The sequence below is a fragment of the Megascapheus bottae genome, chromosome 15 (assembly GCF_031878675.1).
Source record: "Megascapheus bottae isolate mThoBot1 chromosome 15, mThoBot2.hap1, whole genome shotgun sequence".
Lineage (NCBI taxonomy): Eukaryota > Metazoa > Chordata > Mammalia > Rodentia > Geomyidae > Megascapheus > Megascapheus bottae.
The window spans coordinates 21,419,425-21,441,048 of NC_143523.1; the positions used below are offsets into that span (position 1 = coordinate 21,419,425).

Below are 21,624 nucleotides of genomic sequence, written 5' to 3' on the forward strand. Positions count from 1 at the left end.
CCCTGCATCCCCATCTGCGGGGATTGGCTGGGACTACCGCGAGAGGAATAACAGAAAAAATAGGGGCTGAAAAAATAGTGGCAAAAGAACTGTTGGACTCCAAAGTGTACCCCCAGACTCTGGATCAGCCAGACTGTCCTGATGATGGGGGAGGGGCCCTGAGAATTGGGGCGGGGTTTCCTCACAATGGGGCCTTTCTGCCCCCTCCTCTATCCCCCCCTCAAAAAAAAACCCCAAGGTTTTAGGTTTAGCGGTTGACGTTTCTGAAGAGCTCCCTCTCAGCACTTTCCAGTTCACCCTTTCACCGGATGCCTCCTCCGATCTGCCGAGGGTGGGGGGCGGGGGTAGGGGGAGCCAATCCCGGCAGCGCTGAAGGGGGGAGGCGGCAGTGACAGCCGCGGGGAGGGGGCGGGAAGAGAGGCGGTTGGGCTTCAGCTTCAGCTCTGCGCCCAGCTCTGCCTCGGGCTCTGTGCTCACTTGCTGCCTGAGCCTCCTGCTCCTGCCCTGGGACCCCCAGGTGGATCCGAGGACACGGGTCTGTCTCTAGACAGCCCCAGATCCTACTCTCCCGACCCCTAGTCCCTGCAGCGCACTAGGCCGCCAGGGGGCGCCGTGTGAGCACCCTACCCAGGCCACCCGGCGCCCCCTCCCACGACCCAGAGGGAGCGGGGCGCCGGGGGCCATGCGGGGCCAGGGCCGCAAGGAGAGTTTGTCCGATTCCCGAGATCTGGATGGATCCTATGACCAGCTTACCGGTGAGTCGGTGGCACAGGGGTCTCAGAAGGGCGGGTTGGTTCTATCTCCCCTACCTCAAGACCCTTCCACCTCTCTAACCTCTGACCTGGCCCCTATTCGTACTTTGTCCCATTCCCAGCGACCTTCCCAAACTGATCTGAGCAGCAAGACCCAGAGGTTCAAAGCCTGGGGGTAAAGGGGGGTCTTGAGCAAGTGGGGCAGGTGTAGGGAGCCAGGAGGTGTGGGAGTGTATGACACAGGGCTAGGAGTGTGTCTGGAGTGGGAGGTGTTACGTGCTGTGAGCGCCTGTCATTTTATGTGTGTCTGTGTATGTATGTGTGCACCTCCCACAGCTGGTTGCCATGTGCCTGTGAGCTTGGTGACAGCTAGGTTGAGTGTGTCGGCTGTGACAGTGTGACTATGATCCTATCATCTGTTGAGTGAGGTTGTATAGGGCCCTGGTTGTGCTTGTTGTTTTGACCATGTATGTCTGTTGTACACACAACTGTGTGCTTTTAGTGTCTGATTCTGTATGAAGGGATATGTGATTACCATAATGTGTCAGGATTTCATTTTATGTTGATTTGTCTCTTTATAAGACTTATCTTGGGACACACATTTACTAACGTTGATTGGGTTGTTTCATGATTGTGAAACTATGTGGGTTATATTAGCATTTGGTGTTGGTGTATACTTTCATGTGTAATGACTGTAGTGAGGCTCTGTGAGTCTTCATGTTTCTTACCCTTGCTACCGCTCTGGTTTCCTGGTGTAGATGGAGGTCTTCAGTGTACCCCCACTTCTTCCCCAAGTTTTATTCAAAAAGGCAGGTGGACCCAAAGAGGGGCTCTAGGATCCAGCAGCCCAGACATACTCCTAGAAACATGCTACATTTCCAATATTTGGTTCCTATAGGAAAGCTTTGATTAGTGCTGGATTCAGCCCCTTCCCTAGGAAAAAATTAGATTCTTCTTCTCTGAAGTTTCTTTACTCCCCCCAAACGCTTTCAGAACTTCATCCAGTCCCCAAAGAAAACACATCTTGTCTCCTTCCAGAGCTAGAGACAGAAGCTCTAAGCCTGGGAACTGCAGCGAGGTTCTCCTTGTATCTCCCCCAAAGCACACTGCTACCCAGACTTCCTCTTTCCTACTTTGGGAGGTATGTGATACCAGTGCCTCTGTGCATTTGTGTATTTCTAGGTATAGTAGATCTGTCCATGTTTTGTGTAGATGACTCTTCCTTTGTGTACATTCCCATATACATGTGTATTTTTGTGTTGCATTGTGCAGCCTTCATGAGAACTCAGCCGGAGGAGAAAAGCTGTCTCTCCTGAGGCTGAAACAAAGGTGAAGGGAGATCATGATCCTTACCTTGCCTAAATGGAGTCCTGTTGAGACCTGGGAGTGGGGGAGGATACAAGGATATGGTGTCTTAAGTGTCTACCTAACTCAGTGATCCTGGGAGATCCTAGTTGTTATGCCAAGATCCCTAAAAGGGAGAACATTAACTCATGCAGTCCCCAGATATATGACAGTGCCAGATGTGCCCCAGATATTTCTCAGATCTGAGTGAACTCCAAGGGTTTGCTATCTGGCTGTACTATGAATTCTGTTCCCACTCACAGCTCAGGATTCTTCAGAGTAGTAAGGGCTCAAGGGTCCTTATTAACATACCCACTTATCAGTATTTGCTTTCTGCTTGATTCTCCCCTTTAATGAAATCATTCTCTCTTTATCTGAATCAAGATATTAGGGGGCGGGGAGTTTGGCCTAGTGGTAGAGTTCTTGCCTAGCATGCTCAAAGACCTCAGTACCACATACATAGAAAAAGCCAGAAGTAGTGCTGTGACTCAAGTGCTATAGCACTAGCCTTGAAAAGGCCCAAGGACAGTGCTTTCTCAAAAAAGAAAAAAAGGTACTGAGTTGAACCTGGTGTGCTGATGGTTCACACCTGTAATCCTAGCTCCTCAGGAGGCTGAGACCTGAGGATCACCATTCAAAGCCAGCCTGGGCAGTACCAGAAGTGGTACTTTGACTCAAAGTGGTAAAGTGCTCACCTTGAGGCAAAAAGCTCAGGGATAGTACTCAGGCCCCAAGTTCAAGCCACATAACTAAAAAATGATAGTATGGAGGTTAGGAATCATTTGTATTTGAAGGTATACCACTTCAGATCAGTCAGAATGGAATGATTCCCTTTCTTTCTCTCTCTTCTTTCTTTCTTTCTCTCGCTTCTTTCTTTCTTTCTTTCTCTCTCTCTCTCTCTCTTTCCTTTCTTTCTCTCTCTCTTTCTCTCTTTGTTTCTTTCTTTTCTTTTCTTTCTTTCTTTCTTTCTTTCTTTCTTTCTTTCTTTCTTTCTTTCTTTCTTTCTTTCTTTCTTTCTTTCTTTCTTTCTTTCTTTCTTTCTTTTTCTCTCGTGTTGGTCATGGAGCTTGAACTCTGGGCCTGGATGCTGTCCTTGAGCTCTTAACCTCAAATCTATCACCCTACCTTAGAGCCACAGCCCCACTTCCCATTTTCTAGAGATTAATTGGAGATGAGTCTCTTGGACTTTAGTGCCTGGGCTGGCTTAGAACTACCATTGGTTTCCTCGTTTTTCTTATCTGCAAAGTAGGGAATACTACTTCCTGCCTTCCTGCTGCCAACTTCCCAAAGTCAAAAAGAAGGCCAAGTAGCTGGATGCTAATGGTTCATGCCTGTAATCCTAGTTACTCAGATCTGAGGATTTCAGTTCAAAACCAGTCCAGGGGCCAGGAGCATGGCCTAGTGGTAGCGTGCCTGCCTAGCATGCACGAAGACCCAGTTTCGATTCCTTGGTACCACATACTTAGAAAAAGCCAGAAGTGGTACTGAGGCTCAAGTAGTATAGCACTAGCCTTGAGAAAGCCCAAGGATAGTGCCCAGGCCCTGAATTCAAATCCCAGGACTGGCCAAAAAAAAAAAAGTTCAGGCAGAAAGTCTGTGAGACATTTTATCTCCAGTTAGCTAGCAAAAAGCCAGAAGTGGAGGGGTGGCTCAAGTGGTAGAGTGTCAGCCTTGAGCCAAAAAGCCAAAGGAGTAGGAGGCCCTAAGTAAGCCCCAAGGTCAAATGTTGACAAGCATCCACGATAATGGTCCAGATCATTGGCATACTTGCTATAGATAGCTCCATGTGACTTGAGAAGTAGAATTAGAGGTCTACCAGGGCCAATCTGGAAAGCCAGCTTAATTAGTAACAGGATGCTAATGGGTTTGTTACCACAGTGTTAACAGCATTGAGCTCTCTGAATTGCCTAAGTTGAAATCTGAAGGAGAGTTGTCCTCGGTGCTGAAGCTTGCTTCAGGCCTCTGCTTCCTTTCTCTGTGCAGGAGGGATTCCTGGGATCTGATAAAAGAGTAGTCTCCAGCTCTACCATTCACGTCCATTAGGTGAGATACCCTAGAGTTGTCCTTAGGACATTCTGGATTCCTCTGGCAGCCATCTTTCCCTACTCTGCCCTAAGCTCAACCCAGAGCTGGAAAATACTTTCATATAGTGAGGCCACGTGGGAGGAAAGGAGAGGAGTGGGGGAGTATTTGGGTGGGGGTGGGGAGGACTGAAGATCCAAGCCCTACCCCTTCTGGGCCCCTTGGCATTTCCACACAGTGGAAAAATATCTCAATCAGTAGGGACCATATCTGAGAAGCAGAGAAAGGACAGAAGATGGAAAGAGGGGATCTGACAGGGCAGGCCTGTGCTGAACCCTGGGACTAGGAGCTGGGGGAGTCCTGTCCCTCTAGCTATAGGTGTTCTTGCTGGGAGTGGGGCGCCCCCGTGTGGCTTACAGAAGACATGCCTACGGAACTAATTCCAAGGGGAGACTGGCCAGATCAAGTGGGCAAAATGAACAGTACTTAAAATCTCCTCTTAAATATACACTTTCCCTTGATGTAAACATAAGTCATATAATGAATGATTATTGTTCTTAAGGTATTAGGTTATCTCTCATCACTTTTGCTGCCCCTTGGTTATCTCATATTGTTACACTATCTCACTTTGTTAGCTGATATATCGGATATATTTGTATTCTGTTATCTGAAATTGGATAGGGAACGGGGAAAATAAGATGAGGGGTGGGGTTGGGGGGGAGGGAAATGGGGACCAAGACATGTGAAAGAATATCAATGTATGGGAATTCATGCACCATCTATCTGGCAAATATCATGTAACCCTTCTATTAATTACAGTAAAAAATATATGAAAAAAAATATACACTTTCCCAAACTCCACCTCCAAGAAAAAGGATACCTGTCAGAGGAATGGGATTATATTTTCTGTAGGCATTCCCAGGAGTCTGAAAGCATTCAGAGATCCTGGAAGAGGGTTCCTTTGGGTCTTACCTGGTAGAGATAAGCCAGGGAAAGAAATTAGGGCAGAGAGAAGGATAATTAAGCTTCCACTTGAGGCATTTGTGTGGCAGTTAGTGTAAGGATGATCAAGTCTTTGAACCTGCTGGACCTGGATGGAAAGGTAAAAAGTTATAAAAAAGGACTTGGAGCCAGGACTGGGTGGCAATGGGTACCCAGCCCTACTGTCTCTTCTTTGCCACACTAACAAGCTGGTCTGTCTGTGTTTCCTTCCTCTTGCTTGTTTTTTCTCCCATTGATTCAGGAAGTATGGAAGTGTGGAGAGTTGCCATGACAACTATGTCCTCTTACCCCTTAGCATCTTTGTGGCAATATGGAGGGGTGGAGGTGGGGGAGAGGCAGCAGCAGAAGAGGGACAATAAGACTTATTCCCCATCTTCTACTTCTCCCAAAATCTGGGAGTGTGTAACCGGCTACTTTATCAGAAATACAGAAGAGGGTGGGAGAAAAGGCGGTGAGGAGGTTTTGCATTACCCCTCCAGCTCGCCCCATTCTAGGAATTTGGGGGTGGGTACTTCAGATGACAGGTTCGAATAGAACAGAGAATCAAGTTCTCTGCCTGTGGGCCACGCCCTCCGGCGCTGCCCACACAGAGCCCTCATAGAAGAGGGGGTGGAGACCGCCCTCTTGGCCTGTACCTTGGGGGCGGAGCTTGGCCACAGACTCAGCTGAACCATGAACCGCTGCCCCCGCAGGTGCCGGAGCCCGTTGGGGCAGGCAGCGCGATCCCTCTATCAGCTGGTGGCTGGATCATTGTCGCCAGGTATGGAGAAGGGAAGGGAGGGGTAGGACCCTTCCCCAAAAGTGAGTGAAGTGGTGGGATAGGATCCTTTCAGAGGTGAGGAGAAGGGCCATTCACAGAGACAGAGCAGGACCCCTCAAATAAAAAGGGTTTGAAGGGCAAGGGATGGAATCCCTTACTAAGAAGGAGGAAAAGGTAAGGCTCTTCAAAGAAGAAAGGAGAAGGGGAGGGCGCCTCAAGGACCCTCACAATGGTAGAGGGGGAAGGACTTTTCATTGGAATGAAGTGGGGGGTGGTGCTCACCTAAGGGCCAGAGCATGCACATTAAGCTTAGCTTGCTGCTGAGCTGAGAAAAAGTGTGGTGCTTAGGTTAAAGGGGGTTTTAAGATGATGGAGCAACCCGTGTCCAGAAGAAAGAAACCCTGAGATGAGACTAAACCAACATGAATTCAGCCAGTGAGTTCACATGTGACAGGATGGATAGGAGTACATGTCACTGTTTTGTCTGTTTGAAGTAGTGTGTATTCATGCACTAAGTTGTGCATTGCTGATGTTTTGCCATCCCCATTGTAACCACTGGACCTGCACATTCGGGGGTGGGCATGTCCCTGGGATTACCTGGAGTTCTCTGCTTTAGGGGTGTGTTGGAGTCCTGAGTCACTACATTGCTTATATAACCTTTGTGAAGTTACACCTTGATGTAGAGTTTGTGGAACTTAGAACGTGTATTGTAGGTTTCATGTGGAACTGCTGGCATTTGTGCACACTTCCACTTGGGTTTCCTTAACGCTATCTGAGCAGGGTCCACAGAACCCACCTGGATCCCCACCTGGGCTCAGGGAGACTGCAACAGACTGGCAACCCTATGGCATTCCAGGATCTTAGTTCTCTGGCTCTATATGGCCCCACTTGAGCTCTTGGAGTATAGGCAGAACATATGGCTACTCCTTGCCATACAGCCTCAGAAGGAGGGGAGATGGAGCTGAACCAGAGCCTTGTTGTTGGAAATCTCCTGAGAAGACTGTGTCCCCCAAACCCCTGCTTGGGCTTGTCTCCAGTGACAGATGGCTGGAGCCAGGCGGGGCCAGCTCTCAATCATTACAGGCATGACTTCCAGGACCCAAAATAGACCCAGTTTCTAGGGAGGTCATTAATCACCTCATGCAGCTGGGGGCTGCCATGTCTTTGGCTTTAGCTGGGACGGAATGGGTCTAGGGGACTAAGGAAAGGACTTTGGTGTCTTTTTTTGGGGGGGGGGTCATGGGGCTTGAACTCTAGGCCTGGGTGCTGTCCCTGAGCTCTTCAGCTTAAGGCTACCGCCCTACCCTTAAGCTAAGCCCCACTTCCCATTTTCTAGAGGTTAATTGGCGATAAAAGTCTCAGGCCTTTTTGTGCTGAGGCTAGCTTTGAAACTTGATCCTCAGATCTCAGCCTCCAGATTAGCTAGATTTATAGGTGTGCACTACCTGTGCCCAACTCTTTTTTTTTTTTTTTTTTTGCTAGTCCAGGGCTTGAGGCCTGAACACTGTCCTTGGACTTTCTCAAGGCTAGAGCTCTACCGCTTGAGCCACAGCACCATTTCTGGCTTTTTCTGTGCATGTGGTACGAAGGAATGAAATCCCGGTCTTTATGCATGCTAGGCAAGCAGTCTACCACTAGGCCAAACTCCCAGCCCTGACTTTGGTGTCTTTACTCACTGGGTTACAGTGAGGGAGCAAGTGGCATAGGGCAGTTTCCTCCACAAGGTTATTCTAGGTTTTTTGTTTTGCTACACTAGGGTTTGAAGTCAGCTCTTCAGGTATTCAGCCCTTTCTGTTTTGGTTACTTTCTGAGATAGGGTCTTGCTTTTTTCTCTAGTCAGTTTGCATCATGACCTCCTGTCTATGCTTCCTGCCATAGTGAGACAACAGGTATGCATCACCAGTCCCAGCCTCTTCTGTTGAGATGGGAGTTTCACTAACTACTTTGCTTGGGCTGGCTTTGAATTAGAATCTTCCCAATCTCAGGTTCTTGAGCAGCCAGGATCACAGGCACGAACAACTGTGCCCAGTTTGTTCCAACTCTGGGAGATGAGTGACTAAATGATAGCAGTAGTGTGGTGGTAAGATGAGGGATCTAGAAAAAAAAACAAACTAACCTAATGCTACATCATGGTTTTGCCTGAGTTCTCATCTACCTGAAGTGCTTCCATTGATATTTCACTCCTGGGTCTGGGGACATGCTTCAACTGGCATAGAATTTTGCCTAGTAGGTGCAAGGCCTTGAGTTCAGTTCTTAGAATCAGCAGGGGGGGAAAATCACTCTTTGGGGTAAAGAACTAAGTTCAGTGGGACAGGGAAATCAAATATAGGCCAACTTCTCAAAGAGATCTGTGATTGAGAAAGAGGTTTTATCATCCTTAGCTCTCCCAACATAAACTGGGTTATAGTTAGCCCAAGACTTTTGTGTGCGTGCTTGCATGTGTATGTGTGTGTGTGTGTGTGTGCGTGTGTGCACGCGCGCGCACACACACTTGGATACATGCATGCATGTGCCAGTCCTAGGGTTTGAACTCAGTGCCTGAACACTATCCCTGAGTGTTTTCACTTAAGGCTAGTGTTCTTTCATTTGAACCACAGATCAAGTTCTGGCTTTGTGTGTGTATTTAACTGGAGGTAAGAAGCTTATGGACTTTCCTACCCAGGCTGACTTTGAACACAATCCTCAGATCTCAGCCTCTTTAACAGCTAGGATTATAAACATGAGCCACCAGCCCCTGGCTTCCCAGGACATCTTGGCACCTCACACTCAATGCAAAGTCATCTTGAGAGATCTGGAAGACCACTGGTATAGTCAAAGTCAGTATCAATATCAGCTGAAATTAATTTAGGAAAACTCACTGGATGAACCTCAGTTTTTTAATCAAACAAATGAGTATATTCACCTTGACCATGTTAGCTGTGAAAACAGGAATAATACATTCTATATGTCATTTATTATGAGTACCAAGTTGCACTTTTGGTATCCAGAATACAAAGTAGGCTCAAAAAAAAATCCAATCCCTTTTTTAAGGTTGCCCATTGACATTTGAGTTAAGAACCAATGGACTGGGCACTTGTGACTCATGCCTGTGATCCTGGCTACTCAGGCCAAAATGGGAGGATTTCAGTTCTAAATCAGCCTGGGCAGGAAAGTCAGGGAGATTCTTACCTCCAGTTCACCAGCAAAAAAACCCAAACAAACAGAAGTTGAGCTGTGGTTCAAGTGGTAAGGCATTAATCTTGAGCACAAAAATTCAGGGATAGAACCTAGGCACTAAGTTCAAGCCTCAGGTCTGGTATTAAAAAAGGAAGAAAAAGGGACCCAGGTTCGATTCCTCGGTACCACATACATAGAAAAAAACCGGAAGTGGTGCTGAGGCTCAAGCAGTAGAGCTCTAGCCTTGAGAAAGTCCAAGGACAGTACTCAGGCCCTGAGCTCAAGCCCAGGACTGGCAAAAAAAAAAAAAAAGGAAGAAAAAAGGCTGGGAGTTTGGTCTAGTAGTAAAATGCTTGCCTAGCATGCACGAAGCCTGGTTTTGAATTCTTGGTACCACATACATAGAAAAAGCCAGAAGTAGCCGGGCATGGTGGCTCATGCCTGTGATCCTACGTACTCAGGAGGCTGAGATCTGAGGATCATGGTTCAAAGCCAGCCCGGACACTAAGAAGTCTGTGAGACTCTTATCTCCAATTAATCACCAGAAAACTGGAAGTGGCACTGTGGCTCAAGGGGTAGGACAGTAGCCTTGAGTTGAAATGCTCAGAGACAGTGCCCAGGCACAGAATTCAAGTCCATGACTGACAAAAGAAAGAATGAACCAGAAGTGGCCCTGTGGCTCAAGTAGCAGAGCACTAGCCTGGAGCAAAGGACAGTGTTCAGGCCCTGAGTTCAAGCCCCAGGACTGGCAAAAAAAAAAAAAAAGGAAAAAATGAGAGAAGCTAACTTTTTTTTAAGCTTGTATTCTGATTAGGGGCCTGGAGTTTGGGATAGTGATAGAGTGCTTGTATAGCATGCACGAAAACCTGGGTTTAATTCCTTGGTACCACATATACATAGAAAAAGCCGGAAATGGTGCTATAGCTCAAGTGGTAGAGCTCTAGTCTTGAGAAAGCCCAAGGATAGCACTCAGGGCCTGAGTTCAAGCCCCAGGACCAGGCAAAACAAACAAACAACAACAACAAAAAAACCCTGGCACCTGGGCCCATGATGCTATTCTTGTGCTACACCACATCCATTTACTAATAGCAACACAAAATTAAATGCTGAATGAAGACCCGGGTTCAATTCCTCGGTTCCACATACATATAAAAAGCCAGAAATGGTGCTGTGGCTCAAGTGGCAGAGTACTAGCCTTGAGGAAAAAGCTCAAGAACAGTGCTCAGGCCCTGAGTTCAAGCCCCAGGACTGGCAAAAAAAAAAAAAGTGCTGAGTTTTGAGGCTCAAGGAATATGGTAGATCAAGGAATTAGTAGACTGCTAAGATCTGAAGATAACAAAGGGCAAAGGAAATTTACCTAAAGGGTAACTGAGAATTGTAAGATAGGGGGAAAGCAGCATGCCAGACATCCCAGACAGAGAGGATAGCAGGACCAAAGGTACAGAGATACAACTACGTTTGCTTGAGGGACAATAAGTGGCCAAACTGGCTGACCACCTGTTGATGGTGGAAGAAAGGTATTGAATTTTATGAATGGAATTTGGATAGTCATAGGGATATATTTGCCAATTCCACTTGTAAATTAGTAACCTCTAAGGAATGAGGAACTGAAAGCAACCTCAACTTATTTCCTCATTTCCTTAGTAGGGAAGGTAGGCAGGCAAAGAACCAAGGAGGAATTGGGAAAGGAAAAGGGGTAAGATGTAGTGTGAGGTAAATGGCTGACCCCCAGTGGTGGATATGCAAAACTGCAAATCAGTGATCCTTAACCAGAGCTGTGGGAAATGGCCCCTATCACAAAGCTGGTTGAGATACATCCATCTCAGAATTAGACAAGAGAGAGGGTTCAGCCAGGCACAAGTAGCTCACGCCTGTAATCCTAGCTATTCAGGAGGCCGAGATCTGAGGATCTCAGTTCAAAGCCAGCCTAGGCACAAAAGTCCATGAGATACTTATCTCCAGTTAACCACCAGAAAATCAGAAGTGACGCTGTGGCTCAATGTGGTACAGTGCTAGCCTTGAGCTGAAGAGCTCAAGGACAGCACTCAGGCCCAAAGTTCAAGTCCTACAACTGATGGTGGGGGGGGGGAGTCTGGTCCCAGGGTCAGTCCTCCTAAACTAAGTCTCCTAGGGGGGCATGCTTTTTAAGAAGAGAGCCAATTTGGCAGGGTGAGGCTTTCCATCTAGTGAATAGTGAGTGTTCAATCACTGGCAGTGGTGGTACTGGTCAACATTACTAGTGTAGAAGCCTTTGTCTTCTGGCTTACTGTCTCTGCAGGCCTTACACACCCCTTTTACACACCCACCACCACCTCTAGGGCTTCTCTATCAGCATATCAGTTCCCAAGAGCAGTCTGGGCTTTGGCATTTCCCAGTGGAGGACCCAGCGAGAAGGAGTGGGAGCTGAAACCCCCTTTCCCAAAAGAGGTTATCTGTCTTGGTCCCAAAGGCAACCACAATCTCCTTCCCAGACAGTCTTGAAGGGAGTAAGAGGTTATGTATATAGCTCTCCTCCCTTGGGCCTCAGTTTCGCTGTCTGTGGCCTGTGGGAAGAGAGTGCTTCCTCCTCACAGTCTCCATGGCAACCTTGATCGATGTTGGTGTTGGTAGTATCCTCCTGACAGGAGAGGTCGTTGCCTTCTCCACCCCCTGATAGTCTCCCACAACTCCATGCCAATACAGTTCCACAGTGCAGACCCAGTTTCCCAATCAAACAACACACCCATATCTACCACACTTCACACATAACTATTGGCACACACTCACATGCATCTTTCAGACACCCAGGCTCCATGTCGATCATCTACAAAACACACACTTTTTGTGACAAGTGTACCACCACAGGTAAACACACATGAAAGGGGCATATGGGAAAACACCCAGATACCCCTAATATATCCCTGTGTGCAGATCATAGTGTCATTCATACATGCACCTTGCCTTTACTTGCCTTCTGAGTACAGCAGCTCTGTCCATCCATCCCCTTCCTGTGGCACAGAGTGGCCACCAGGTGTCTGGGAGGAGCTCTCAGGGACAAGAGGCTGTTTGTTACCTTCTTCTGTGACCATCTCCTTTGCAGCAAAAGTTCCCGAGGACGTAGCCAGTTCAAAGGCTGAAGTGTCCCCATGTAGTAGAAGAGGAAGAGGCTGTGGCTGTGGCTTTGAGCTGTGGGGCAGAGGCGGGGGAGTGGTGAGGGAGGAGACCCAGGGCGGGAGTCGGGGAGGGAGAGTGCAGGGCGGTCCTACTGGGTCAGGGAAGCCTGGGGGGAAGTAGTGTGAAGCAGTGGGCCATTTGTGTCTGAGCCTCAGCTTGTTGGGGGCCATGCCCCGGGCCCACCATGAACCTGGAAGGGCTGGAGATGGTCGCTGTGCTTGTGGTCCTCGCGCTGTTCGTCAAGGTCCTGGAACAGTTTGGTCTCTTTGAGCCCGTCTCCTTGGAAGGTAACGCAGGTGTCTGGGCTTGTCTGAGCTGCTGGCTGCAGCAGGGGCAGCACTCCGCAGTGTTGGGAAGGGGGTTGCACCATCTTCATGGGGACCCAGGGTGAGCAGGTGAGTGATGGATATATGGGGGAGGGAAGACGTTTTAGTCTGGGAACAGGGTCTGTCTGGGACAGAGAACAGGGCTCTTCCAGGCAGTCTGGGCAAGGGAAGGTGGGAATGAGGCATAAGGTTTCTTGTCAGGGAGGACAGGAGTGTGGAGAGGAGGAGGTAGGAGGTAAGGGGAATCTGGAGGCAGGCAAGAGATGTTTGAAGTAGAAGAGAGAGGTTCCAAAGATCCTGAGAAAATGGCAGGGCAAGTCCCTTTTGGAGCCAAGATCCCACAACGGTATGAAGATGTTAGTGACTCCACACCCCCATCCTGCTGTATAGTTACAGGGTATGTATAAAACCAGGGTGTAGGGGCAGGGAGTTTGGCCTAGTAGTAGAGTGCTTGCCTAGTATGTACGAAGACCTGGGTTCGATTCCTTGGTACCACATACATAGAGAAAGCCAGAAATGGTGCTGAGGCTCAAGTGGTAGAGCTCTAGCCTTGAGAAAGTCCAAGGACAGTGCTCAGACCCCCAGCTTAAGCCCAGGACTGGCAAAACAAACAAAAACCAGGGTATAGACGTAGAGTGTCACTGTGTGTTCCTATATAAGAGATGACAAAGTATGTCATCTGTAAAAGCCTGTGTATGTGACAGATATGTGATTGCATGTGTCAGAATGACTGGGCATGTGGCTTTCATGTCCAAGCAGAACAGGGGATATGGCTGAGCCTCTCTGGGTATTCGGTAATATTTCCAGGATGGGAGGGAGTTCTGGAGGCACAGGAGTGGGAGCATTTTGAATGGAGTGTGTATAGCTTTGCTCTGACCAGGAGGTTTAAGGAATGGGTCTGATTAGGCACTCTACTTCCCAGACCCCTTGCCTTTTCTAAACTCCTATCAGGCAAGGGCATAGTGGTCTCCAGGTCTTCAGTACTGGAAGTAGAAAGTCACTTCCCCATCCCACCTCAAAGAGGAGAACATCTCTACCTCACCAAACCTAGAGTTTGGCCTCACCTTCCTCTTCACATCAAGAACTGTTCAGCCCTTCAGGGTTCAGTAATGTTGCCCAGTAATTCCATGGACAAACAAGATAGTCAAGAACCATGGTGGAGGCTGAGATCTGAGGATCACGGTTCAAAGCCAGCCCAGGTACTAAAGAGCCTGAGATTCTTATCTCCAGTTAACCACTAGAAAATGGGAAGTGGGGCTGTGGCTCCAGGGGTAGGGTGGTAGCCTTGAGCTGAAGAGCTCAGTGATAGCGCCCTGGCCCAGAGTTCAAGCCCCATGACTGCCCCCCCCCACAAAAGAACTGTGGTGGGGTAGAGTTAAAAGTTTTAGGGTGGACACCTGAGAAAATTGGAAAGATGATAAGGAAGTTGGGGACAGAGGGAAGATGAATTTCCTGTCCTAGGTTCAATAAGAGCGCACCTCCATCCTCTGCTATTACTGGAGTAGACAACAGACAATTAGAGGCTTGTATGAGCTTGTTTTCATCCTGGCTAGAAAAGATGAAGTCAGTTGGCCCTAACTTTCCCTTCAGACTGGTGGGAAGAGGGGCCATCTGGGAAATTCTAGCATCCTATAGGTTAAAGGCAGTCCCTTTTTCTTTCCACCTTCAGAGGCGCCTAGAGGAGACTAAGACTTGGGAGCAAACAAGCAAGAGGAAGGGGGTGAATACAAGAGGGGAGAACCACCCCCAAGTCTGATGACTATGCCATCAGAAGCCCCAGGCAAATCCGGCTTTGAGAAACCAGAGTCTTGACTAATGGAGCCCTGGGCCTGTGGCCAGGTCACCATCGATCCCTAGTCACCGCCTGCCCCCACCATCTCCTCTCCCACCTCTCTGTAGCTCCTGAAGTAGGAGGAGATGGAGTGAGAGGGAGGGGAGGAAGCTGTACCATTTCATAGTTAACCCTGAGGAGCAAGGGCTATTTCTGAAGGTGAAGCCTTCAGAAAGGTGAGGCCATGATGGATTGGGGGCGGGGATGGAGCTTGGATCCAGGAATAACATAACTAAAGGGAATTTAGGAATGAACTAAGACCAATTTTAGTCAGTGAATAAGGTCTACTGAGTTCTGACCTAGGAATTTGGAGGTAAATGTGCCTGGGAAACAAACAGCATAGCTGCGAGTACTCTAGGAGGCCTTTAGAGCTGAGAATACATGATTTAAAAAAAAAAAAGGAGGAGGAAGAAGCATGATCAATGACTCTCACTCAATAACCTCTTAATACATCAAAATAGTTACTATATTATTGCCTCAAAATCAACTATCTTCCTCCTTCAAAGAACAAGTCAGACTGAAGAGGACTGGAAAAAGGCCAAACTTTGCGTGTAGGTAAGAGGTAAGTTACCTGGTGAAGAGCCTTGGAGTGAAGTGTTACAGGAAAGAAACATGGATATAGTCAGGACCAGTGAAGCCTCTGTGAGGGTAACTTTGGTGCCCTGGGGACTTAGGTTACTTATAATATTGGTATGACATGGCAACTTTAGTAGGTATCACGGTATCCTTAGCACACCTAGTGTTACATGTATTGATCATGTTGCGTGAAGTAGCTTCTGTGGGTCTCAATGTGTTAGGCTTCATCTAAGTCACGTTTGTGGGTTTATGTTAAGGCTGCCAGGTGAAAGTATATGCGCCTGTGTTTTGGAGCTTGCTTATTAGGCCATCAGGTGTGAGTTATAGGGTATCAAGTTTTCACTGGCACCTCTCTGTAATTTATCATTCTTCATTGTTACATGTATGCTGGTTAACTGTCTGTGTGTGTGTGTGTGTGTGTGTGTGTGTGTGTGAGAGAGAGAGAGAGAGAGAGAGAGACAGAGAGAGAGACAGAGAGAGAGAGACAGAGACAGAGAGAGACAGAGACAGAGAAAGGAGGGGGGAGGGAGGGAGGAAAGGAAGGAGAAAAGTATTGCATCCAGATAGTCCTTACATTGTTAGCTGTGACATCTAAGACAATGAAGAAGCCCTTTGCCTGCCCCACTGTCATAGGCCATGTTCCCTTATACAGAGTGCCCACGCTCCACCCCATGTACTTTCCTTGCCTGTGATTCCCAGTAGACTTCCTAAACCCATCCTAGACAATCCTATCACCCTCCCTCCCTCCCTCCCCCCCCCATTCTCCAATTCCTGTCCATACCAGGGTAGATTTGTTGGGGAGGGAGGGAGGAAGGGAGGGACAGAGAGCAGAGGGTCGGTCAGTGGGAGTTAATATACCTTCCTGGGGTCTTCTCTCTTCCCAGGACACCCTCCAGGGCCCACTAAAAAAGCGCTGAAGCAGCGATTCCTCAAGCTGCTGCCGTGCTGCGGGCCCCAAGCCCTGCCCTCAGTCAGTGAAAGCAAGTGCCTCTGCTGTGCTCCTGGGGGCGGCTTGAGTGTGTGTGTGTGTGTGTGTGCGCGCGCGCGCGTGTGCGCGCGCGCGCGCGCAGGGATCCAGAGAGTGAGTGGGTGTCCCCTGTGCTAGGTGGCTGAAGTGGGGTGGGGGGAATGGGCCCTGACTGACTGGACGTCTCTGGAGGAGGGGGCATTGGGCGTGGCCACTGGCAGACCAGAGCCTGGATCTGAAGTGGGCCTGGACAGTGTAGCAGGGGCGGGGCCGGGTACCTGTAAGGGTCCCCGTGGTCTTAGCCCTCTTCTTAGTCCCTTAACTCTGCGCAATGGCCCAGCCTAGGATTTGGGCCTTGGATTGCCCGTGGAGCCCATGCTTCCTCCAGATTCTGAGCTATCCTTCAGGATCATTTGGTTTTCTGTCCCAGCTGATCCCCCAACTTGGCTTGCTTTGTCTCTTAATCTCCACTTCTTAGTTGGGTCTCACCTACAGGATCATACTGGGCTCTCGAGGCCTGTTTTGTAGCAGCGGAGCTTGTGTTTGAATCTTTGTGAGGGGGTAGATTTGGAAATAGACGGTTGTGAATGAGTGCATGGGGTCCGTGTTCTGTTCCATGTGTGCTGGTTACGTGTGCCTTTGCCGCCGGGCTGGGGTATGTGCATTACAACACGCAGGTCTGTGAGATTCTGTGCGTGTGGGGGAGGGCAAGGGGAGGGTCTTCATTGGGCCGGGTTCTCCACCTTCTCAGTGACAGTTCGCTCCCTTCAGCATTAGCCGCCCCAGCCTCCCTCCGCCCCCACAGACCCCGCCCGCTGGATCCAGGTGACTTACTCTCCTGCTGGGGCTGGGGCTGTGGGGTTGGGCCTGGTGGGCTTGCCTGGGGACTGGACCTTGGGAGCTGGAGGCGGGGCTGAGGTGGGAGGTGGTGGAGCCTGGGCTGTGGTCTGGTTGGGGGCTGGCTGGAGCTGGGCGGGGCATGGCTCTGGCATGGCTGGAGACTGGGAGGATTTGGAGTTACCAAGGCGAGGGCTGCAGGTGTTTGAGCTGGGCTTGGGAGTACTAGAGGACCGACCCTCCGGTGTCTGCGCGCGCTCTCGTGCCTGCTTTTTCATCTCTTCCTTTTTTTGGGAAGAAGATGCGTCAGGAGCCTTTTCCCTCTGTCCAGGGATCGTAGGCCCAAGGACAAGCCCTGAGTCCAGACCCATCACTCTGGGGCCAGGCCTGCCCTTAGCCCGTCCACAGGCCTTGAAGCTGACCATCTTCTTCTAGGTTTACCTCAGCTCGGGGTTCAGTGTGATCATCAGGGTGGAAAATGAAACAGGGAGGAGGGTGTACGGGTGGGTGGTTTTGAAGAGTGGTTCCAGGGGCCGGGCCTGAGGTGGGGCTGTCCCCCCACCGCTTCCTGCAGACAGCGTGGAGGATGAATTTGAACTGTCCACCGTGTGTCACCGGCCAGAGGGTCTGGAGCAGCTGCAAGAGCAAACCAAGTTTACGCGCAAGGAGTTGCAGGTCCTGTACCGGGGCTTCAAGAATGTGAGTTCGAAGACAGGACCAAACTGGGCCAGGGTTGAAGCAGAAAAGGCAGGGCAAATGAGCTGGGTACTTCTGAGAGGAGGAGGAAGGGAGATGGGTTGGAGACCATATTTCCAGCCTGAGCTTCAGAGCCAGGGCCAGAACAGAGGCACACTAGAAAGTGGGGGACTTAATTTAGTAGCATGCTTTTAATTTGCACACTGGGGAAGAAGTCTTTCCTGCTATTACTAGAGCCACCTGATGAGTCCCTGTCGACATGATTTTTTTTTTCCCCCTTCCTTTGTTTGTCTCTGGCCTAGGTGAGGTGGGGGAAGGGCAGCAAATAGAAACCCATTTTCTTATGTGTCCCTAAACTGTTCCTTCCCTTCTAGGAATGCCCCAGTGGAATTGTAAATGAAGAGAACTTCAAGCAGATTTACTCTCAGTTCTTTCCACAAGGAGGTGAGGTGGCAAGGTCTAAAGGGATTAGGGGAGAGGCCTCTGTAGGGCTGGGTATACCAAGGTGGTTTAGGGGTGGGGAGCTACAGGGAGGCAGAAAATCCTCTCCTGTCTGGAAACCTAGCTTAATTCCCTTACTCACCCTATAGACTCCAGCACCTATGCCACTTTTCTCTTCAATGCCTTTGACACCAACCATGATGGCTCCGTTAGTTTTGAGGTAAGCTAGGGGAGATAGACTAGCAAAACCCAGTTCTTGTGGGGCTTCAAGGCCAGTATCTCCAGGCCAAACCCAAAGAAAGGCTTGAGTGAAGACACTGATCTCTCTCCCTCCTTCCCAGGACTTTGTGGCTGGTCTGTCAGTGATTCTTCGTGGAACCATAGATGACAGGCTGAATTGGGCCTTCAACCTATATGACCTCAACAAGGATGGCTGTATCACCAAGGAGGTGCTGGGCAGCTTGAAGGGCTGGATGGTTCCTGTATTGGTTGGGGGAGGGGGTGGTGGTGGTGGTGGTGGTGCAAAGCCATCTTAGAAGAAAGCAACCCACCTATGTATCACCAAGAAGGGCTAAGGTCTGTCCTAGATCCTAGACCTCTTGGTTTGGATACTAGAGGCTCTGAGGAAGGATCTTCTTCTCTCGTGGCCTACCAGGAAATGTTGGACATCATGAAGTCCATCTATGATATGATGGGCAAGTACACATACCCTGCACTCCGGGAGGAGGCCCCAAGGGAACATGTGGAAACCTTCTTCCAGGTACCTGGGGCTGGGTGGGCTTGAAGGTCTTGGAGTCAAGGGAAGAACCAAAGGGAAACTTACCTGAATTTTTACTAAAGCTCTCTCCTCCTTTTTGTTCTCTCTGCCGGGCTACTTACTTGTAGAAGATGGATAGAAATAAGGATGGTGTGGTGACGATTGAGGAATTCATTGAGTCTTGCCAAAAGGTACAGCCCTACCCACTCTCTACATTTGCCTGGTTTAGATACCATGTCTGAATCAGTCATGTAGGAAAAGGTTTCCTTGGGTAGAGTGTTTCTTCCTATCTCACCCCGTGCCCCCAACACTATTTCATTCATGGTCAGGGAGGGCTTGCCCCTTCCTCATCTCAAGTCTCTCTGGCTTTCCCTCTGCCTCTGAATGTCCCCAGGTCAGATTAAATGTCCTTCTCCCTGTGTCTGACAAGCTTTTCCCCCTTTTCTCCCTCTTTCTCTCTTTCTCCAATCTGCTTCCCTCACACCATGGCCACAGGACGAGAACATCATGAGGTCTATGCAGCTCTTTGACAATGTCATCTAGCTCCCCAGAGAAGGGAGACGATATGTCCTGGGGGGAACCATGCTCTAGTCCTAGTCCAAGTGGACCTCACCCTTTCTTCCCAGATCTGTCCTCATCCTAGCTGTACCCTGGGGACTGTAGGGATCAAGAGCCTGGAGCTTATATAGTGCAGATCCCTAGAGCTGAAGGGGCCAGAGAGTGGACAAAAGTGCATTTGGAGGGTCTTCCCATCTCCCAGTAGCTTTCACTTACTTCCTGCCTGAGACCCAGTGCTGAGGGTGCCCCTGCTACCCTACCGTACACCCTAACTCTAGAAACAACACTAGACAGAATGTTCTCCTGCTATGGTGCTTCTCCCATCCCTGAGCTCACAAACCTTTCCAATACTCCTTTCTTAGAGAAAATGCTCTATCCTTGGCACTGGCTGACTTTACAGACCAATCTTTGGGAGGGAGACAAGAAGGTAGAAGAAAGCTTGGACCTGAGTCATGGTTATGTCTTAGGAGTTGGTTGGGGTAGAGAACAGAAAGTGTCAACACGTATGAGCCCTCAGGTTCCACAGACCTGCTACCCCAGGCCATCATCAGCATCTGAGTCTCCAGTGTTTACGGAAGGCCTTAGAAACATCCCAGAAATCTACAATAACCACCTGTCTCAGTGTCCTAGGAGAGCCTAGGATCCAGCTATTTGGCTCATTCCTGGAATTCCTACCTCTCTCTCCTTCTGCATATATGATGGTGGTTGGCAGGAGAAGATGGGTAGGAGACATCCTGGCTGATGCCCACAATTTCAGCCTATCTTTCCTGCCCAGTCACCTTTTTTTATGGCTACAACTTTGAGTTTTCATTTGCCATGTCCTCTTGATTTGGAGGCATGAAGTGAGCCAGGGATTTTTCTGAACTTGGGTCCTACCACTCCTCTCAGTGGATGCCTTAGGGGGAGAGGGAAAAAGGCAGGCAGGCATAGCACCTGAACCCAGTGTGGGGGCAGTCATTAGAATCTTTGATCAACCCAGGCTCTACCGCACATAGCCTCCTTTCCCTCTACTCAATATACCCAGAGATGTTCCTTAACACACCGAGAGGGTGGGGCCCACAGGACCCAGGTCCCACCTCACTTTCAGCACCCCTGCCATGCTGCTACACCCTTTATATACTTGCTTGTCCTATTTAGCTCATATTCCCAGTTAACCAGAATCTGAAGGGAAGGGTCCTAGGAGCCTCCTACCCACTCCATCAGACTGTTGACTGCTTTGCATTTTTGCTCTTCTGTATATTTTGTAAAATAATACACTGATCCAATAAAATATTATGGCTATGCACACATTGCTGTCTGTGGTTTTGTCCCTCCCACCCCAAAATCTGCACAACTTCAAACTCATATGCCTAAAGCCTTTTACATTTTTTGACAAAATACTTCCTGTAATCCTAGCTATTCAAGAGGCTGAGATCTGAAAACAGTGGTTTGAAGCCAGCCAGGCCAGAAAAGTCTATGAGATTCTTTTTTCTTTTCTTTTTGCCAGTCCTGTGCCTTGGGCTTTCTCAAGGCTAGAGCTCTACCACTTGAGCCACAGCACCTCTTCTGGCTTTTTTCTATGTATGTGGTACCAAGGAATCGAACCCGGGTGTTCATGCATGCTAGGCAAGCACTTCTACCACTAGGCCAAACTCCCGGCCCCAAGTCTATGAGATTTTTTTTTTTTTTTTTTTTTTGCCAGTCCTGGGCTTGAGCTCAGGGCCTGAGCACTGTCCTTGGACTTTCTCAAGGCTAGAGCTCTACCACTTGAGCCTCAGCACCACTTCCGGCTTTTTTCTATATGTGGTACCGAGGAATTGAACCGGGGTCTTCATGCATGCTAGGCAAGCACTTTAACCACTAGGCCAAACTCCTGGCCCAAGTCTATGAGATTCTTATCTCCAATAAACCACTCAGAAAAAGCTGGAAGTGGTACTATGGCTCAAGTGGTAGGGCACTAGCCTTGAGCAAAAGAGGCTCCAGGGCAGCACTTAAGACTGATAAGAAGTAAAAACAAAACAAAACAAAAAAAAAAACCAAAGTGCTTGTCTTTTTGTATGTGGCCATGCCTTATGATTCAGTTTCTGGGATGATTGGAGACTCATCAGACCTCAGTTCTCCCCCACCCCGACAAATGTGAATCTCCTACCCATGTGCTGAAAGGAGACAGGGACAGTTGTGGATGTCCCAAAGACTATGTGTGCCATATCTATCTATCTATCTAGTTGGTTTTGTGCTGATCCTGGGCCTTGAACTCAGGGCCTGGACACTGTCCTTGTGTGTTCTCAAGGCTAGCGCTCTACCACTTGAGCCACAGTACCAGTCTGGCTGTTCTGTGTACCCAGTAATGGAACCCAGGGCTTCGTGCATGCTAGGCAAGTACTGTGCCAAACTCCTGGCCTCCTCTTGAGCTTTTTGTTCAAGGTTAGTGCTCTACTACTTGGATCATGAATTTACTTTTAGCTTT

General features: G+C 49.0%; 1 protein-coding gene across 4 annotated transcripts; it reads left to right on the plus strand.

The window, feature by feature from the left end:
• Positions 1-413: 413 nt before the first annotated feature.
• Kcnip2 (potassium voltage-gated channel interacting protein 2) lies at positions 414-20,465 on the plus strand. 4 transcript variants are annotated; one of them, XM_090346032.1, is made up of 10 exons: positions 414-755; positions 15,807-15,902; positions 16,661-16,714; positions 17,301-17,425; positions 17,797-17,866; positions 18,013-18,083; positions 18,205-18,312; positions 18,519-18,623; positions 18,749-18,811; positions 19,116-20,465. In XM_090346032.1, the coding sequence occupies exons 1-10, from the start codon at positions 683-685 to the stop codon at positions 19,161-19,163; spliced, it is 813 nt and encodes a 270-aa protein (XP_090202158.1). In that variant the 5' UTR covers positions 414-682; the 3' UTR covers positions 19,164-20,465. The 4 variants fall into 4 exon arrangements, with proteins under 4 accessions (XP_090202158.1, XP_090202160.1, XP_090202159.1 ...); XM_090346034.1 differs by lacking the exons at positions 15,807-15,902; positions 16,661-16,714; XM_090346033.1 differs by lacking the exons at positions 414-755; positions 15,807-15,902; positions 16,661-16,714 and adding an exon at positions 5,684-5,880.
• The last annotated feature ends 1,159 nt before the right edge of the window (positions 20,466-21,624 follow it).